Here is a 12,508-nt window from a genome sequence, read left to right on the forward strand (position 1 = left end):
CCCACTATTTAGTCCAATATATTTGATATTTTATTTCAAGAAGACTGGAGAATATGTACTTGTTATTGTATTGTTATTTTTATTTTTTTTCTGTCGCTTTGTTACCTATAATTTTTAATTAAATCTCTGCATACAGTCGCCCTTAATGCCCCTGCAAAAAGCTGAAATAAATATATACAATTAATTAGAACAATTATGACATCTCTGATAAATATGGCCAACAATATTTTAGAAATATATCAAAGTAGCTAATGAGCAGTATTATTGCCTGAAAACAAATTATATTTGATAGAAACTTGAGTAATGGGAGATTTCAAATTTGAAACATTGCCCTCAAAATTATTGACAGTGACAGATTCTTACAAATCAAATCAAACTAAATTTTGGACTGGGGTGTGTAAGTGCGGTAACACACGTGAATCTTTTCATTCATCAGCACGGAAAGAGACAAAACACTTACAAATAAAAAGAAAAAAATTAATTGCATGACCTCAGGAATCATAAATTGAGAGTTTAGTGCAAAACTATCCTGGGTGACATAATTGTATTTTCCCTTCCCCACATACAGTGAACAGGATGGGTCAGGAGGCAAAGATTACCAGGTGCTGTATTCAAGGAACCGGGTGCATTGGTCGGATAAAACAGATATAGAGCTTTTTGGCCATTTTGGCATGCAGTGGTGGATTTAAAAGGAGATCGCACATGAAGGAAAGACCCCAAATGGAGGACGAACGCTGAATATATATCATGTAATTAATGTTCTGTGTTCATCCTTACTGCCCTGTTTTCATAAATGAATAGCATATATAGAACATGCTGACAAGACTTTACCACCGCAAATGGTTGCGAAGAAATATATCTGGGAAATAAAACCCATTCTTGAAAAATATAAAGGCGTCCAATGCGCCTCTTCCAGACACCAGGCTATGGAAGCGTACTTCCGTCCATTACATGTTACGCTATCGACTAGCAGGTGCTCAGGGGTAGCGGTTCCAGCATCATCGCCATCCTTATAATAAAACAACTGGCTACATATTAATATCTTTATATCCTTGGAAGATGGTAGCAAAGCAAAGGATCCGAATGGCAAACGAGAAACATAGCAAAAACATCACGCAGAGAGGCAACGTTGCAAAGACACTGGTAAGAAATTGGTTTTCCTCGCAGGATGAAGTCTAGTTCGGATCTAAAATGGAAGGAATACGATCACGCTTGTGTTAAATTACAAGTCAGCGATCAGTCTGTTTTCTGTCGAATATAACATTTTCAATATGAATTTCGCTTCATAGCCAATAATCCCTTTAAAGGATCGCGGCGATTCATTGCGTCTTTCGTCTGCTTCTCCTCAAGATCTTCCCCTCATCCCGTATCTCCACGGTCGTCTTCATTGCACCTGAACAAACATGGATACTGATGGTTTAATATATCACTTTTCGGGGAGATTATTGGGTCTGCAAAAGTATTCGATAAGCTATAAGTGAAATATGTATGCTGCCTGGTATTCAAACACGCACATTGTCCTTACGAGCTGACATAGCCTCAGATCACCATTAAACAGGAAAATCATAAATGAAACATTACTTCTGTTCGTTTACTTTGTTTGCCATAATATGCAGCAATATTAAAATATTCTCTAAACGAATTTTTCATTAGATGTGTTTAAGTCACTAAGTCACTGACGTGGAAACATCGAAACGATGTGTTTAATATTTGTAAATATTTGCATGCATATATTGTGCGGTATCTAATCATTTGAGTTACTGTCAAGAAATGTGATTTTAAGTGTGTCACTATGCAGATTTAGAGCCAATGATAACCGTGTCTCGAAAATCTCGAAGGCGACACAGAAATATACATCACTGCCCTCTAATTTCCTTCTCTTAAATAATTACATCTTTTTTGCGTAACACCGGAAACTGGATCCTTGGTAATATTTGTGTAATTGTGAAAACCGATGAGAGTGCCGTGATGGTTATACGATCAATAGCATATTTATCAAGAACTGAAGGGACACGTGACTCTACTTCCGATGGAGGCAAAGCACGAATCTAAGGAAATGTGCCACGTCTAAATGTTATATATAGGTGTACATGGGACGATATACTGGGACCCTGTAATAGCTCCAGTTAAACTGTAAGTGACGTAATGTGTCTTACAGACAAGAACTAGGGCATGCGGGGGGTTTGCAAATCTTTAGACGTTTGCTTTTGCAAAACTAAAATCTTCACCAGATCTCTTGATAGTTAAGGTTATGACACGTGATGTGGTTTCATTTAATAACAGATCATTCTGGTAAAACAGAGAGTCAGCAGTACTGATAATGACATTTTAGCAATATATGTAATTATATCTTACACATTGCATATATTAGGGGTAACAAGCAAGACAATGTGCCAGTAGGCTACTTAAATTAAATCTGGAATATCAGTCTAGCCTGCAAATGCTTGCAGGAGTGTATTGAAAATCTATGGAAGAGGATAATATGTATCATTTTTTTCCCAGATAAAATGGTTATATAGGGTTATTTTCCAAATAAAATGGATTCTGTATTAAGGCTAGTTTACATAGTGATTAGAAGTTCAACATCTGCATCTAATGGGGGATTAAACTGGTAGATTGTAATTCAGTGGCACTTTAGAAAAAAAAATGCAAGTAATTATAGCTAAGAATCAGCTTCACTAATTGTTGGGCTTTTGTCTTACAGAGACCACAGGAAGAGAAATACCCAGTAGGGCCATGGCTTCTGGCTCTCTTTGTGTTTGTTGTCTGTGGATCAGGTAACAAGCACGCACTTCATTATCTCAAGGAAAACCTACTAGGCATGTTCATTTCTTGATCTAAAACATGGAGTCAAGTTCACACATGATGGTTTTCTATTCTTTATTTTGGTGTTTAATCTTAATTATTACCATTAACAATGAAAAAAGGCCACAAGTTTTTCATTTTATATCATCTTTGTAATTTCCCTGCGCAATGTGCTACTAATCCAATTATCAGTGTAAGCCTTTTCAGAATTAGCAGTGTAAATTAATGTCTTATTGAGGAAATTGAATTATCATCCTGGTCGCATTGTCTTCTGATGCATGGCGTTCATTATCAGGCTGGTAATGTTGGCTTCCTCACTCCACTACAGCCATCTTTCAGATCATTCAGAGTATCAGGATGGGCATGTGAGCTCAGAACCCGGATAAAGGGCAGCTCTCGTGTTCCTCGTTGAACCGAGGGCTGACGGCTACAGCGCGGAGGAAGACCAGAGGTTCAGACTAGAATCTGCTGGAGGATCGGGTCCCAGCGTGTGGCCTCTTGTTCATGACGCGTCCCTTCTCATGCTTGATTGCGTTCTCGGCTAAAGAGACACGGGGCTTTTCTACCGACCGGAGCGATTCCGGTCGGCTTTAGCCGTTTACGTGTGCTGCCATTCACCTGTTTAACGTCCATTTGTGCCATAAAGTACGCAAATCTCTGAATATGTGCCATAATCTGTTTATAAATTTTGTGCGCACAGTGAAAATGTTTTTCAATTAAATGGTAAAGTCAATTTGTGGTGCCTGGAGTCACATTTTCTGCAATTATTACTTGGGTGGTTGTTGGAACAGCATTCTTTGTAAATTCTCAGAATTTAACACGAAAGCCCTATTCTTAAGTGATATATTTTCTCAGACATCTGCAAATTATGAATTTGCCCCTGGAGAAGAAATTCTAAAAGATTGCAACTTTGTGGTCCAGCCATCTATATTCCATACCACTTACACTGTGTTGGGTCACACAGCACAGAGCCTATCCTGGCTAGCATAGGGCACAATACAGGAGAAAACCTTGTTTGTAATATCAGTCCATTACTGGCACACATGCATACATACACACACTACTAGCAATTGGGAGAAGCCAATTCGCCTACCCACATACATTTGGATTGTGGCAGGAAATCTATATACCTGAAGGAAAATGGTGCAAACACAGGAAGAAGATGCAAACTCCACACACACTGGTGGAGTGTAGCCACCACGGTGGCTAAGCATTTCATTGCAAACATCTAATTTTTGTCCCACTTCTCCTGGTGAGGGATGATATCAACATGCCAAACAGGTCACATCAGATCCCTTTTCCCACATCCACAGACTCTAGCTCATTCTGTTGGATCCCCAGATGTTCCCAAGCATGTATGGGAGTTTTACTTCTACAAACAAAATTCTGAGAGCAGAATGAAAAATGATTGGTTCAGAGAGATAACCAATCAGATTATAGAGGAGGTGAGTCCAAGCAACTAGAGGAGGCAGGAGCAACTAATCAGATGTCTTGGTTCTGCATCCTTGTGTACTTGTGTAAGTAAAACTCCTGCAAGCTTCCCATGCCAGCTGGTAGCATCCGTCCTGTAGAGATGCCCAAGAGCTGACCAGGTGGCATCCTTATAAAATGCCCAAACCATCTCAGCTGACTTTTCTTTGATCTGAAGGAGCAGAAGCTCTATTTAAAAGTCCCTCTGGATCGCCAAACTCCTAACCCATCACAGAGAATGAGTCAATCAACCATGCAGAGAAACCTCATTTCGGTCTCTTGTGCTCATGACCTTGTTCTTTCAACCATTACCCACAGCTCATGTCCATAGGTGAGGATCCAGAGGTACTGTAACCTTGGATTTGGAGGCGCTGATGCCCATCTCTGCACTTCACATGTGGCATAGGATCACTCTGTGCTGGAGGTCCTGGTTGGATGAAGCCAAAAGCTTAACTCTATATGAAAAAAGCATAGATGTCACCCCATCAGCTGTGCTTTGATATCCCAGCCATGAAAATCGCAAACAGGAGTAGAGTCAACATGCTTGCTCCACGCATGTTGGCTCAAAACGATTGAATAGACACAAGTCTTGCTTGAGTCATACTGGAGCCAAATAGCAGAAGATAGAGGTTGGTGTTCCCCATGTTACTCACTGGTGGCGGGAATTTTGATTCTCCTATGTTCCTCTTCTTAATAATATGGAATATCACCTCTTCTCGGTAGTCCGGAGATACTTCACCCACCTACCATGCATCACTAAAGCCACGTCACCATTCACTGCTTTCAGCATCTCTGTACAGATTTTATGTACTCCTTAAGCCTTTCCACTATGAAGGACTCAGACCATTATAGCAACTTCAGGTGCCGTTATCCACCAGACTCTAATCCACCAGAACTACTGCCTCCTAGTGAGAGGACATATCCACTGAGTTAACAAAGTGTTCTTTCTTGAATGAAAATACATTTTATTTATATGTATTTAGCATATTCTTTTATCTAAAATCATGCACAATTAAGAAAACAGGGTCAACCAGTCCCTGAAGCAATTAGAGCTAAGCATACAATGGTTGCAAAATATGCACTGAAATCACTCGTTGAAGCAAAGAATTTCAACCAGTGACTTTCTGTCCCCATTCAGGCAGTCTCGGTGAGTCCCTGAACTAATTGGAGTAAAGGGCCTTGTTCAAGGGCCCAATGGAGACCAGTCATGTGATTTGAATCAGTCACTCTCCAACCACAGAAGTAGCAACCTATGTCACAGAGACACACACAACCCTAAAGAGTTGGTCAGCACTTCCCCATTTTGGCTGAACACAGTCTGAGCAAGGCCCTGCCTTCCCATTCTGAGGAATCGTACAGTTTGACAAATCATCTTTGTGGTCACCCAAATTATCTCCCCGATGACCTCTCCAAACTCTTCCCATGCACAAGCTTTGGCCTCTGTTGCCGACTTCCCTGCAGTCTTTCTGGCCTGTCGGTGCCTGGCTCTTTCAAGAAACCCCCTCCGTCTTCAGCCTGCCAGTTTCCCTCATCACAGATGCCTACCAGTGGATACGAGCACTGATTGCCTCACTGGCCACAACTCACGCATCCAGTTCAACAATTGATGTCCTGAACATAGTCCATTCAGACTTAATGTCCCCGACCTCACTCAGTATGTGGGAACTCCGGAAAAGGAGGCGTGAGTTGAATTCATCTCGCACAGAAGATCCAGTCAGATATTCCCAGCAACCAGCTGCTCGTCTGGGTCATCCTGGTCCATTTGGCCTTCTCCCAACTGACTACCAATGTTGCCTCACTTCAATGTCCAGTCAGATGACACAACTAAGTAATTCACTGACCTCTGGCCTGGGATACTGTGCTATCAAGTGTATTTATGCCAAACCCTGTCTTTGAACATTAATTATTTTATGGACAACCTATTACTTGCCCAGAAGCCCAGTAACAGTTGACCATTCTGGTTTACTTCCAGGACGCCATTCTACCCAATTATACCCCTTCAGGTATCTCCATTGTTGTCCTACATGAGAATTGGGGTCTCCCTATAGGACCTGTAGTTGGTACCCTTTCGAGTACCGCAGCCACTTTCACTAAGAAGGCTGGGTACACACAAAGTTCACTCAGTTCTCCTCTCAACCATCTGGTCCACCAGGATAAATTGGAATTATAAAACCCTCAGCCTGGGACTTGTAAGCATTTCCACTTCCACCCAATATGGGGAACTCCAGAATAGGTGAGACTCCATCCCCAGTTAAGAGGTCTGACTTTGGAGCCCATACTATGCATGGAGGTAAGGCTGAACATATCTAACCAATACCATTTCCAACAATAACTCAGCCTACTTTCCCACCGGAGAAGCAGAAGTCCTTACTCCACGCACCTGCCACACAAATGGCACTGCACTTGAGCCCCACCTTTCCATCACGCAGATGGTGGGCCTACATAAGGGCTCCACGCAGACACTCTAAGTTGAGGCAGGCTGGGTTACTTGGCAAGCACCTCCCCCAGGCAGGACTCCAGGAGTAAGACCTGGTAACCCTTTTGCTGGCAGGGTACATGGGTTCGTCATAGTACCTTTCTTCTGGGATTTTTGTTGGATTGCAGTTAGTCTGGCCTCTCTTCACAGGCCTGCTTTCCAACAGAAACCCAAGCAGGAGGTGATTTTTCCAGACAGCATAGCTATGTGGATTGTTAAGGCACACAAACCCTTCCTCTATGCTAAAGTCCTGATCCTCAGAGGGCTAATAGTGAACACGGGTATTCCCATTTACTTGTCTGAAACAGTGAGTTTCACATAATTGCTGCTGTGGGAAAGATTCATTTTCATTCCTTTACATGGTAATAAAACCAAATATGTGTTATGTAGACAAAGAAATTGTAGATCAGCCATCAGCCAAAGAGGAATCATCATTACAGCCACAAGCATCTATCTTTATTTAGTTTTTTTTTCCCCCAGATATTCAAAAAAACGATCACAGGTTTTGTGAAATATATCTCCCTCAGTAAACCCTGGGGATGGACTGAGGGATTTATTCATAAAAACACGAGTTATGGCTGAGATATTTGCAGCTTTCACTAATCTGATCAGATTTTCAGGAAAGTTTTGCTACAAGTTCTCCCACACTGCGGTTCACAAAGCAGCACTAAGCAGATCTTGCAAGATACCTGCATAAAGTATACCGTCACTTATGTTTCCAGCTGTCCCTGTAGCTACAAGACTTGATATACCTATTCACTACTGCCTCTTCCATATTGACAGTCATCCCTAGACAGTATATGCATCAAATAGCCTGACTAAAGATTTTGTACGATTTATTTTCCAATTGTAATTGGTGGCTGGCAGGAATGGTACTTTTCTGGATCAAGATAAACACAGATAGGAACTGTAACCCATAATAAAATACATCTTCCTGACACGGGCAGCTGGAAAACAGTACTAACATTTGTGTCCTTGGCTATGACTGCAATTATAGAGGTAAGAAACTATACTCACTCCATGCTCAGTAGATGACTATGCACAGTAATCCCATGCCTAATTTTCAATCTGTATTAAGGAATTCCTGTCACTTTGACTGCATTAGTTGCTAGCATGGCAGCATTACACCTCCAAGGTGGGGCATTATAATTGTGTCTCAGGCTTATGTGTGATGTCTGCATGTTTGGTGAAGTTTGGTGAACCGGTGCCTGCAAATTGTCTTGAATATGTAACTATTTGTGTGACTTGTATCCCCTGTCTGATGCCCTATGCTTACTGAGATACGCTGCAGCTTTCCTGTACTGGATAACGGGTTATGGAATATGGATTTAAAACTTACACTCAGTGGCTACATTATTATATACACCTAGAGAGTACTGGGTACGACCCACTTTTGCTTCTAGAACCAATTCAAGGGTAGATGTCTTCTCAGTGCGGAGAAGCCATTCTACACTCCACTGCCGAACCCGTCTCATTTTTGTTACTGGACCCAGAAATGTCATTTCCGTTGCCACCTGACTGGATGCTTTCTGTGCATCGCTGGAGTACCGGAACCTCTCGACCCTGTCATGATTCACTATTTGGAGGAGCAGGTTGTTTGCATTATTCTAGAACATCTAAAAGCGACCATTAATACGGCACAAGACACTGCACAGGTATGGAATGTGTGAAACAGACTGATCTATGTTTATGCCCATTTCCACGCACCCATCAGTCTGCTAACCACTTATCCTGGTCATGGGAAGGTCTGGAGCCGATCCCAGGCAGCATAAGGCACAAGGCTATAGGTTAAATCTTGGATGGGACACCAGTCACAGGGCTCATACTGCACACAATTAAAAAGCGTCAGTTAATCTAAGTGCATATCTTTGGAGCGCAGGAGAAAACCCACGAGATAAGGAGCTAACACTCTACAAACAGCACATTCTAACCCCCAACCATTAAGGCAACAGCAATACTGACTGAGGCACCGTCCTGCCTAACTTTCCATATATGTGTAAATATATATATATATATATTTTTTTTTTCTCTCCTCAAAACCGGGGTTACAAGCTAGTCCTTCTGAAGATGAGACTTTAGACACACTGAATGGACTGTAATCGTTCAAACAAGTTATGTAGTGCTTCAGCCACTAAGGCCATGCACATTGTTACTTGGCCTTTAAAAACCATCCACTGTCGATACATGCAACAGAAGCCAGCATAGCCAAAGACCAACATATACTATATTAGGAAAAACACAACAAACTGTGACGCACAGGTATTAACCTTGACTGCGAGCTAAAGTTTAACAGGAGTGACGCATAACTGCTTCCACGATACACCATCATCCTTTATCCATATTTCTGTATGAAATGGCCGCCACACCTAGCTTGTGGTTTCATATAAAAGAACATATGACAGGTTTCTTAGAAGAGTGCTGGACGAATTTTATTGTCCTCAGTAAATGGACTTTTGTTACCTGACATCTGGATGCTACCAGCTCCCTGAGGCCAAAGTTAAAATCCCGGCACAGCCACTCACTGAAGCAGGAGGAGGAGTGAATCCGGCAGGACATCACACCATCTTCAGTTATTAGCGTACTTCATCCCTGTTAGCACTCTTGGGGTGGAATCTTCAGAGATAGCCTTTTAATCCACAGGGCATATTGGCATCCGTTCAGTTGGGGTACACCTACACCGTCCACCCTTTCCTATGCCTCAACAGTCATTAGACCATAAATTCTTGCTAGCAGCTGCATAGTCACATCCAGAGTAGCAGCTCGTCACTTGGAATTCCTTGCAAAATCACGATGTTAGATTCCCTTAGTACAGCTCCAGATTCATTGAGATTATGCCAAATTATGCTGGTGCTTTGAGGATCATCACTGACACATTATCCTGGCTGCAATTATGGCATCCCGGTCGAGCTACATAATGATACATGTCTACCAGTCAAGGCAATTCCTACATTCTTCCAAATTTAAGTACAAGGGAGGTAGGAATAAAGCACTAAGGGACATGTGAGATTGCAAATGCCACAGTCTTGTAAATATACTGACTTAAAATGGACCTTTTTTTTGGTCCACTTATAGTCAGGATATAGTCGATACTGCAAGATTATCAAGAAGTGTTTTCAAACGCCTTCTAGGAAGTTCAAACTTTACAAATACAGAAGCACGTGAAAACTAGTTTTGGTTTTTTTCTTTTATTTTGAAGTTGAGTGCAACTGTCAAGTGCAATTGAATTATGGTTACTTTTTCTGCCTCGAGGAACATGCACAAAACATAGGCATACAGCTTTCACATATATGCAAAACCCATGTCAGATCTGATTTATGCTAAGAGTGGATTAATTGTGAAAAATGCGGAGTGCTTCACTGTCAAAAGTAAAAGCAAATGTTTGTAATTTCTCAAATGAACAATGGTTTACAGTAGTATTTGAAAGCAACCAAGAAATTACAGTTCGCTGTCAAATGTCCTAAATTGCTGGAAATAGCTAGATACCTGATTTACAGCATTAGAGACCAACCAAACTTGCTCAGGTAAGCCCATTTACATTGTAACTTCATTTTGTACAACCTAAATATTTACGTGTCTTTCATTCTGATTATTACTATTTTACAGAGCACTTACACTAAATACATAAATATACATAAACCTAACAACCTGCACAAAAATTCACCCAAATCCTTTAGCCTCGGATTCAAGAACCTGATTTCATGGCTTAGGTAAGAAGCAGCATCGTACTAAGAAAGGTGTGAATTTGAAATTTAAGTCAGATACAGAAAATTAATTTCTTTGCGCAGGTTGATCCACTTGGTCTACACATAAAGATTACAATAAATGCAAACATTGATCCCACAAATATCCTGTCTTCCTAATATCAAATAGGAGGATTAATCTTTTGTCGATAGTCATCGAAAATGCTTCACATTTGTCTGCAAGAAGGTGCTTGCTCTCATTTCGCTCACAGCCTGGAAAAGACGTATATATTTACACTAGAAAATTAAGTGAAGCATGGCAACACTCGTACGATTCCAGAGCCACCACTGAAATGGACATCAACTGAAATCCTAAGATGCAGGCACAATGATTCTGTAAGCTGATTCCACGTAAAATTACACATGATGAGCTCAGCAGTCCAGTGAGTTTGGTAATGTCCATCACCTGCCAGCAATCCCTTTATTGAAGACGATTGTCTAAAGTGTGTAAAGCGTCTCACGAGATATTAACACTTGTGACGTTAAATATGTGCAAATATCGGAAATGGGTCCTCCCATGATTGCAGCATGTTCGTTCGTTCTGACATTCTGGGCCAGTGCATTTACAGTCTCCGTGCCCGTCTCCCTGGAGGGGGGGGGGGGGGGCTGCTGTGCTACGCCGACCCTCCGGAGCTCTGTGAGGCTGGCTGAGCCGACGGCGCGGCCTGCTGTGTGGCTGCCCCCGGTTGCTGCGCAGAGGGCGGGGACGAGCTGCTCTGCACCTGCGCCTGGAACTGTGCGAGCTGCTCGGGACTGGCCAGGTTCTTCAGCAGGTTGTTCTCCTGCTCCAGCTGCGAGTTCCTTTCGATCAGTTCTTTTATCTGCTCCTTTAAAACCTCCACTTCCTCCCGAACGGCATACATCAAGTGACTCTTCACTAGGTCCTAGAAAGAGAGACGGCAAGCACAGTTTAGCATGGGTCTTCAAGGATTTTATTTCAGATATTAATACAAAATATTATATAAATGCATATGTATAACTATTGTATTCAAACATTATTATTACAGATTTAATTTACTGGATAGGTATGAGGTTGCATTTTTTATATTTTACTGGATTTTCCACATCTTTACTTGAAAACAGATAACTAAGAAAAAAACAAAACATAAAAAAATATTACGAATAATTAATAACGGTGCAGGGCATTGCGTAAAGACGGATAGAAAACAGGGCAATTCTCCGCAGAGACGGACCCCTCCTCATTACGCCAATACAACGCGTCACCAGAAGAACAAAATGGCCGGCCTCCAGAGAGGGCAGCCAATCAGAAGGCGAGTTATTTATAACCGCATGTCAAAGATTCGGAGTTTGCCTAGCAACAGTCGGCAAGAGGCAGAATCGCGTGAGTTTCTTCAGGCACTGATCCAACAACAAAAGGACTGCCAAGGAAACAGAAACCGTAGGTCTAAACGAGCACATTTCTCTCTGAAAGTATAACACAAACTTAAAATCAGTTTAAAAAAAAAAACGTAGCCGAAATTAATTTACGTCGAATTGCTATCCTGTAAATAATCAAAAACATACATAGCCATCATTGGCTAAATAGCTTTGGTCATCTAGAATATGAGTGTAGCTATAAACTAGCCGAAAGTGTCACTCCGACGGTCCGCCTCTTAAAAACACGCTCGAATAAACAGCCAAATTAAGATATAAGAGAGAAGCGGATACCTGCCTATATAAACCCACCCTCAAGCCCAAAATACAATAAAGAGAGATCGTTAATCATTTTCTGTGTTAATGAAAATGTCCGTACAATCAAATAAATGTTGTTACTTAGGTAGGGGGGGGGCGTATGAAGATAAAAGAAAACATCTTCATGTAAATGCAGTGATTAGCAAAATACATCATTAAATACATATTTACTAAAAACACTTACCATCGCTTGCTCTATTTTGTTGTCGATGGCCACCACACTAGCGCCGGAGGAGCTAAAAATAAAACACCAATGCATTAATGGACAGCATAGAAATATCAAACAGAAATAAGGAAATGCCGCGAAGTGGGACAAGATTAAAAA

General features: G+C 41.4%; 2 protein-coding genes across 6 annotated transcripts in view; one reads left to right on the forward strand and one right to left on the reverse strand.

Annotated features, from left to right (window-relative positions):
• The first annotated feature begins 581 nt into the window (after positions 1 to 581).
• serp2 (stress-associated endoplasmic reticulum protein family member 2) lies at positions 582 to 3,538 on the forward strand. The gene is made up of 3 exons (XM_023795504.2): positions 582 to 1,143; positions 2,705 to 2,777; positions 3,134 to 3,538. The coding sequence occupies exons 1-3, from the start codon at positions 1,060 to 1,062 to the stop codon at positions 3,172 to 3,174; spliced, it is 198 nt and encodes a 65-aa protein (XP_023651272.1). The 5' UTR covers positions 582 to 1,059; the 3' UTR covers positions 3,175 to 3,538.
• A 6,379-nt stretch (positions 3,539 to 9,917) lies between these two features.
• LOC111855724 (TSC22 domain family protein 1-like) overlaps positions 9,918 to 12,508 on the reverse strand; it is a 43,928-nt gene continuing 41,337 nt past the window's right edge. For all 5 annotated transcript variants that reach the window (XM_023835025.2, XM_023835201.2, XM_023835293.2 and 2 more), the window contains exons 2-3: positions 12,368 to 12,419; positions 9,918 to 11,375 (exon numbers count right to left, since the gene is read on the reverse strand). In XM_023835025.2, the coding sequence (XP_023690793.1) occupies positions 11,106 to 11,375; positions 12,368 to 12,419 (322 nt within the window). In that variant the 3' untranslated portion in view covers positions 9,918 to 11,105. The remainder of the gene's footprint in view (positions 11,376 to 12,367; positions 12,420 to 12,508) is intronic.

This window comes from Paramormyrops kingsleyae, chromosome 1 (assembly GCF_048594095.1).
Source record: "Paramormyrops kingsleyae isolate MSU_618 chromosome 1, PKINGS_0.4, whole genome shotgun sequence".
In the NCBI taxonomy this organism is placed as follows: domain Eukaryota; kingdom Metazoa; phylum Chordata; class Actinopteri; order Osteoglossiformes; family Mormyridae; genus Paramormyrops; species Paramormyrops kingsleyae.

Excerpts from the sequence above, each read along its gene's own strand:
- serp2 (XM_023795504.2), top strand. The coding sequence starts at position 1,060 with ATGGTAGCAAAGCAAAGGATCCGAATGGCAAACGAGAAACATAGCAAA. Across the intron at positions 1,144-2,704 it reads GCAACGTTGCAAAGACACTG|AGACCACAGGAAGAGAAATA; the intron begins GTAAGAAATTGG and ends TTTGTCTTACAG. Across the intron at positions 2,778-3,133 it reads GTTTGTTGTCTGTGGATCAG|CCATCTTTCAGATCATTCAG; the intron begins GTAACAAGCACG and ends ACTCCACTACAG.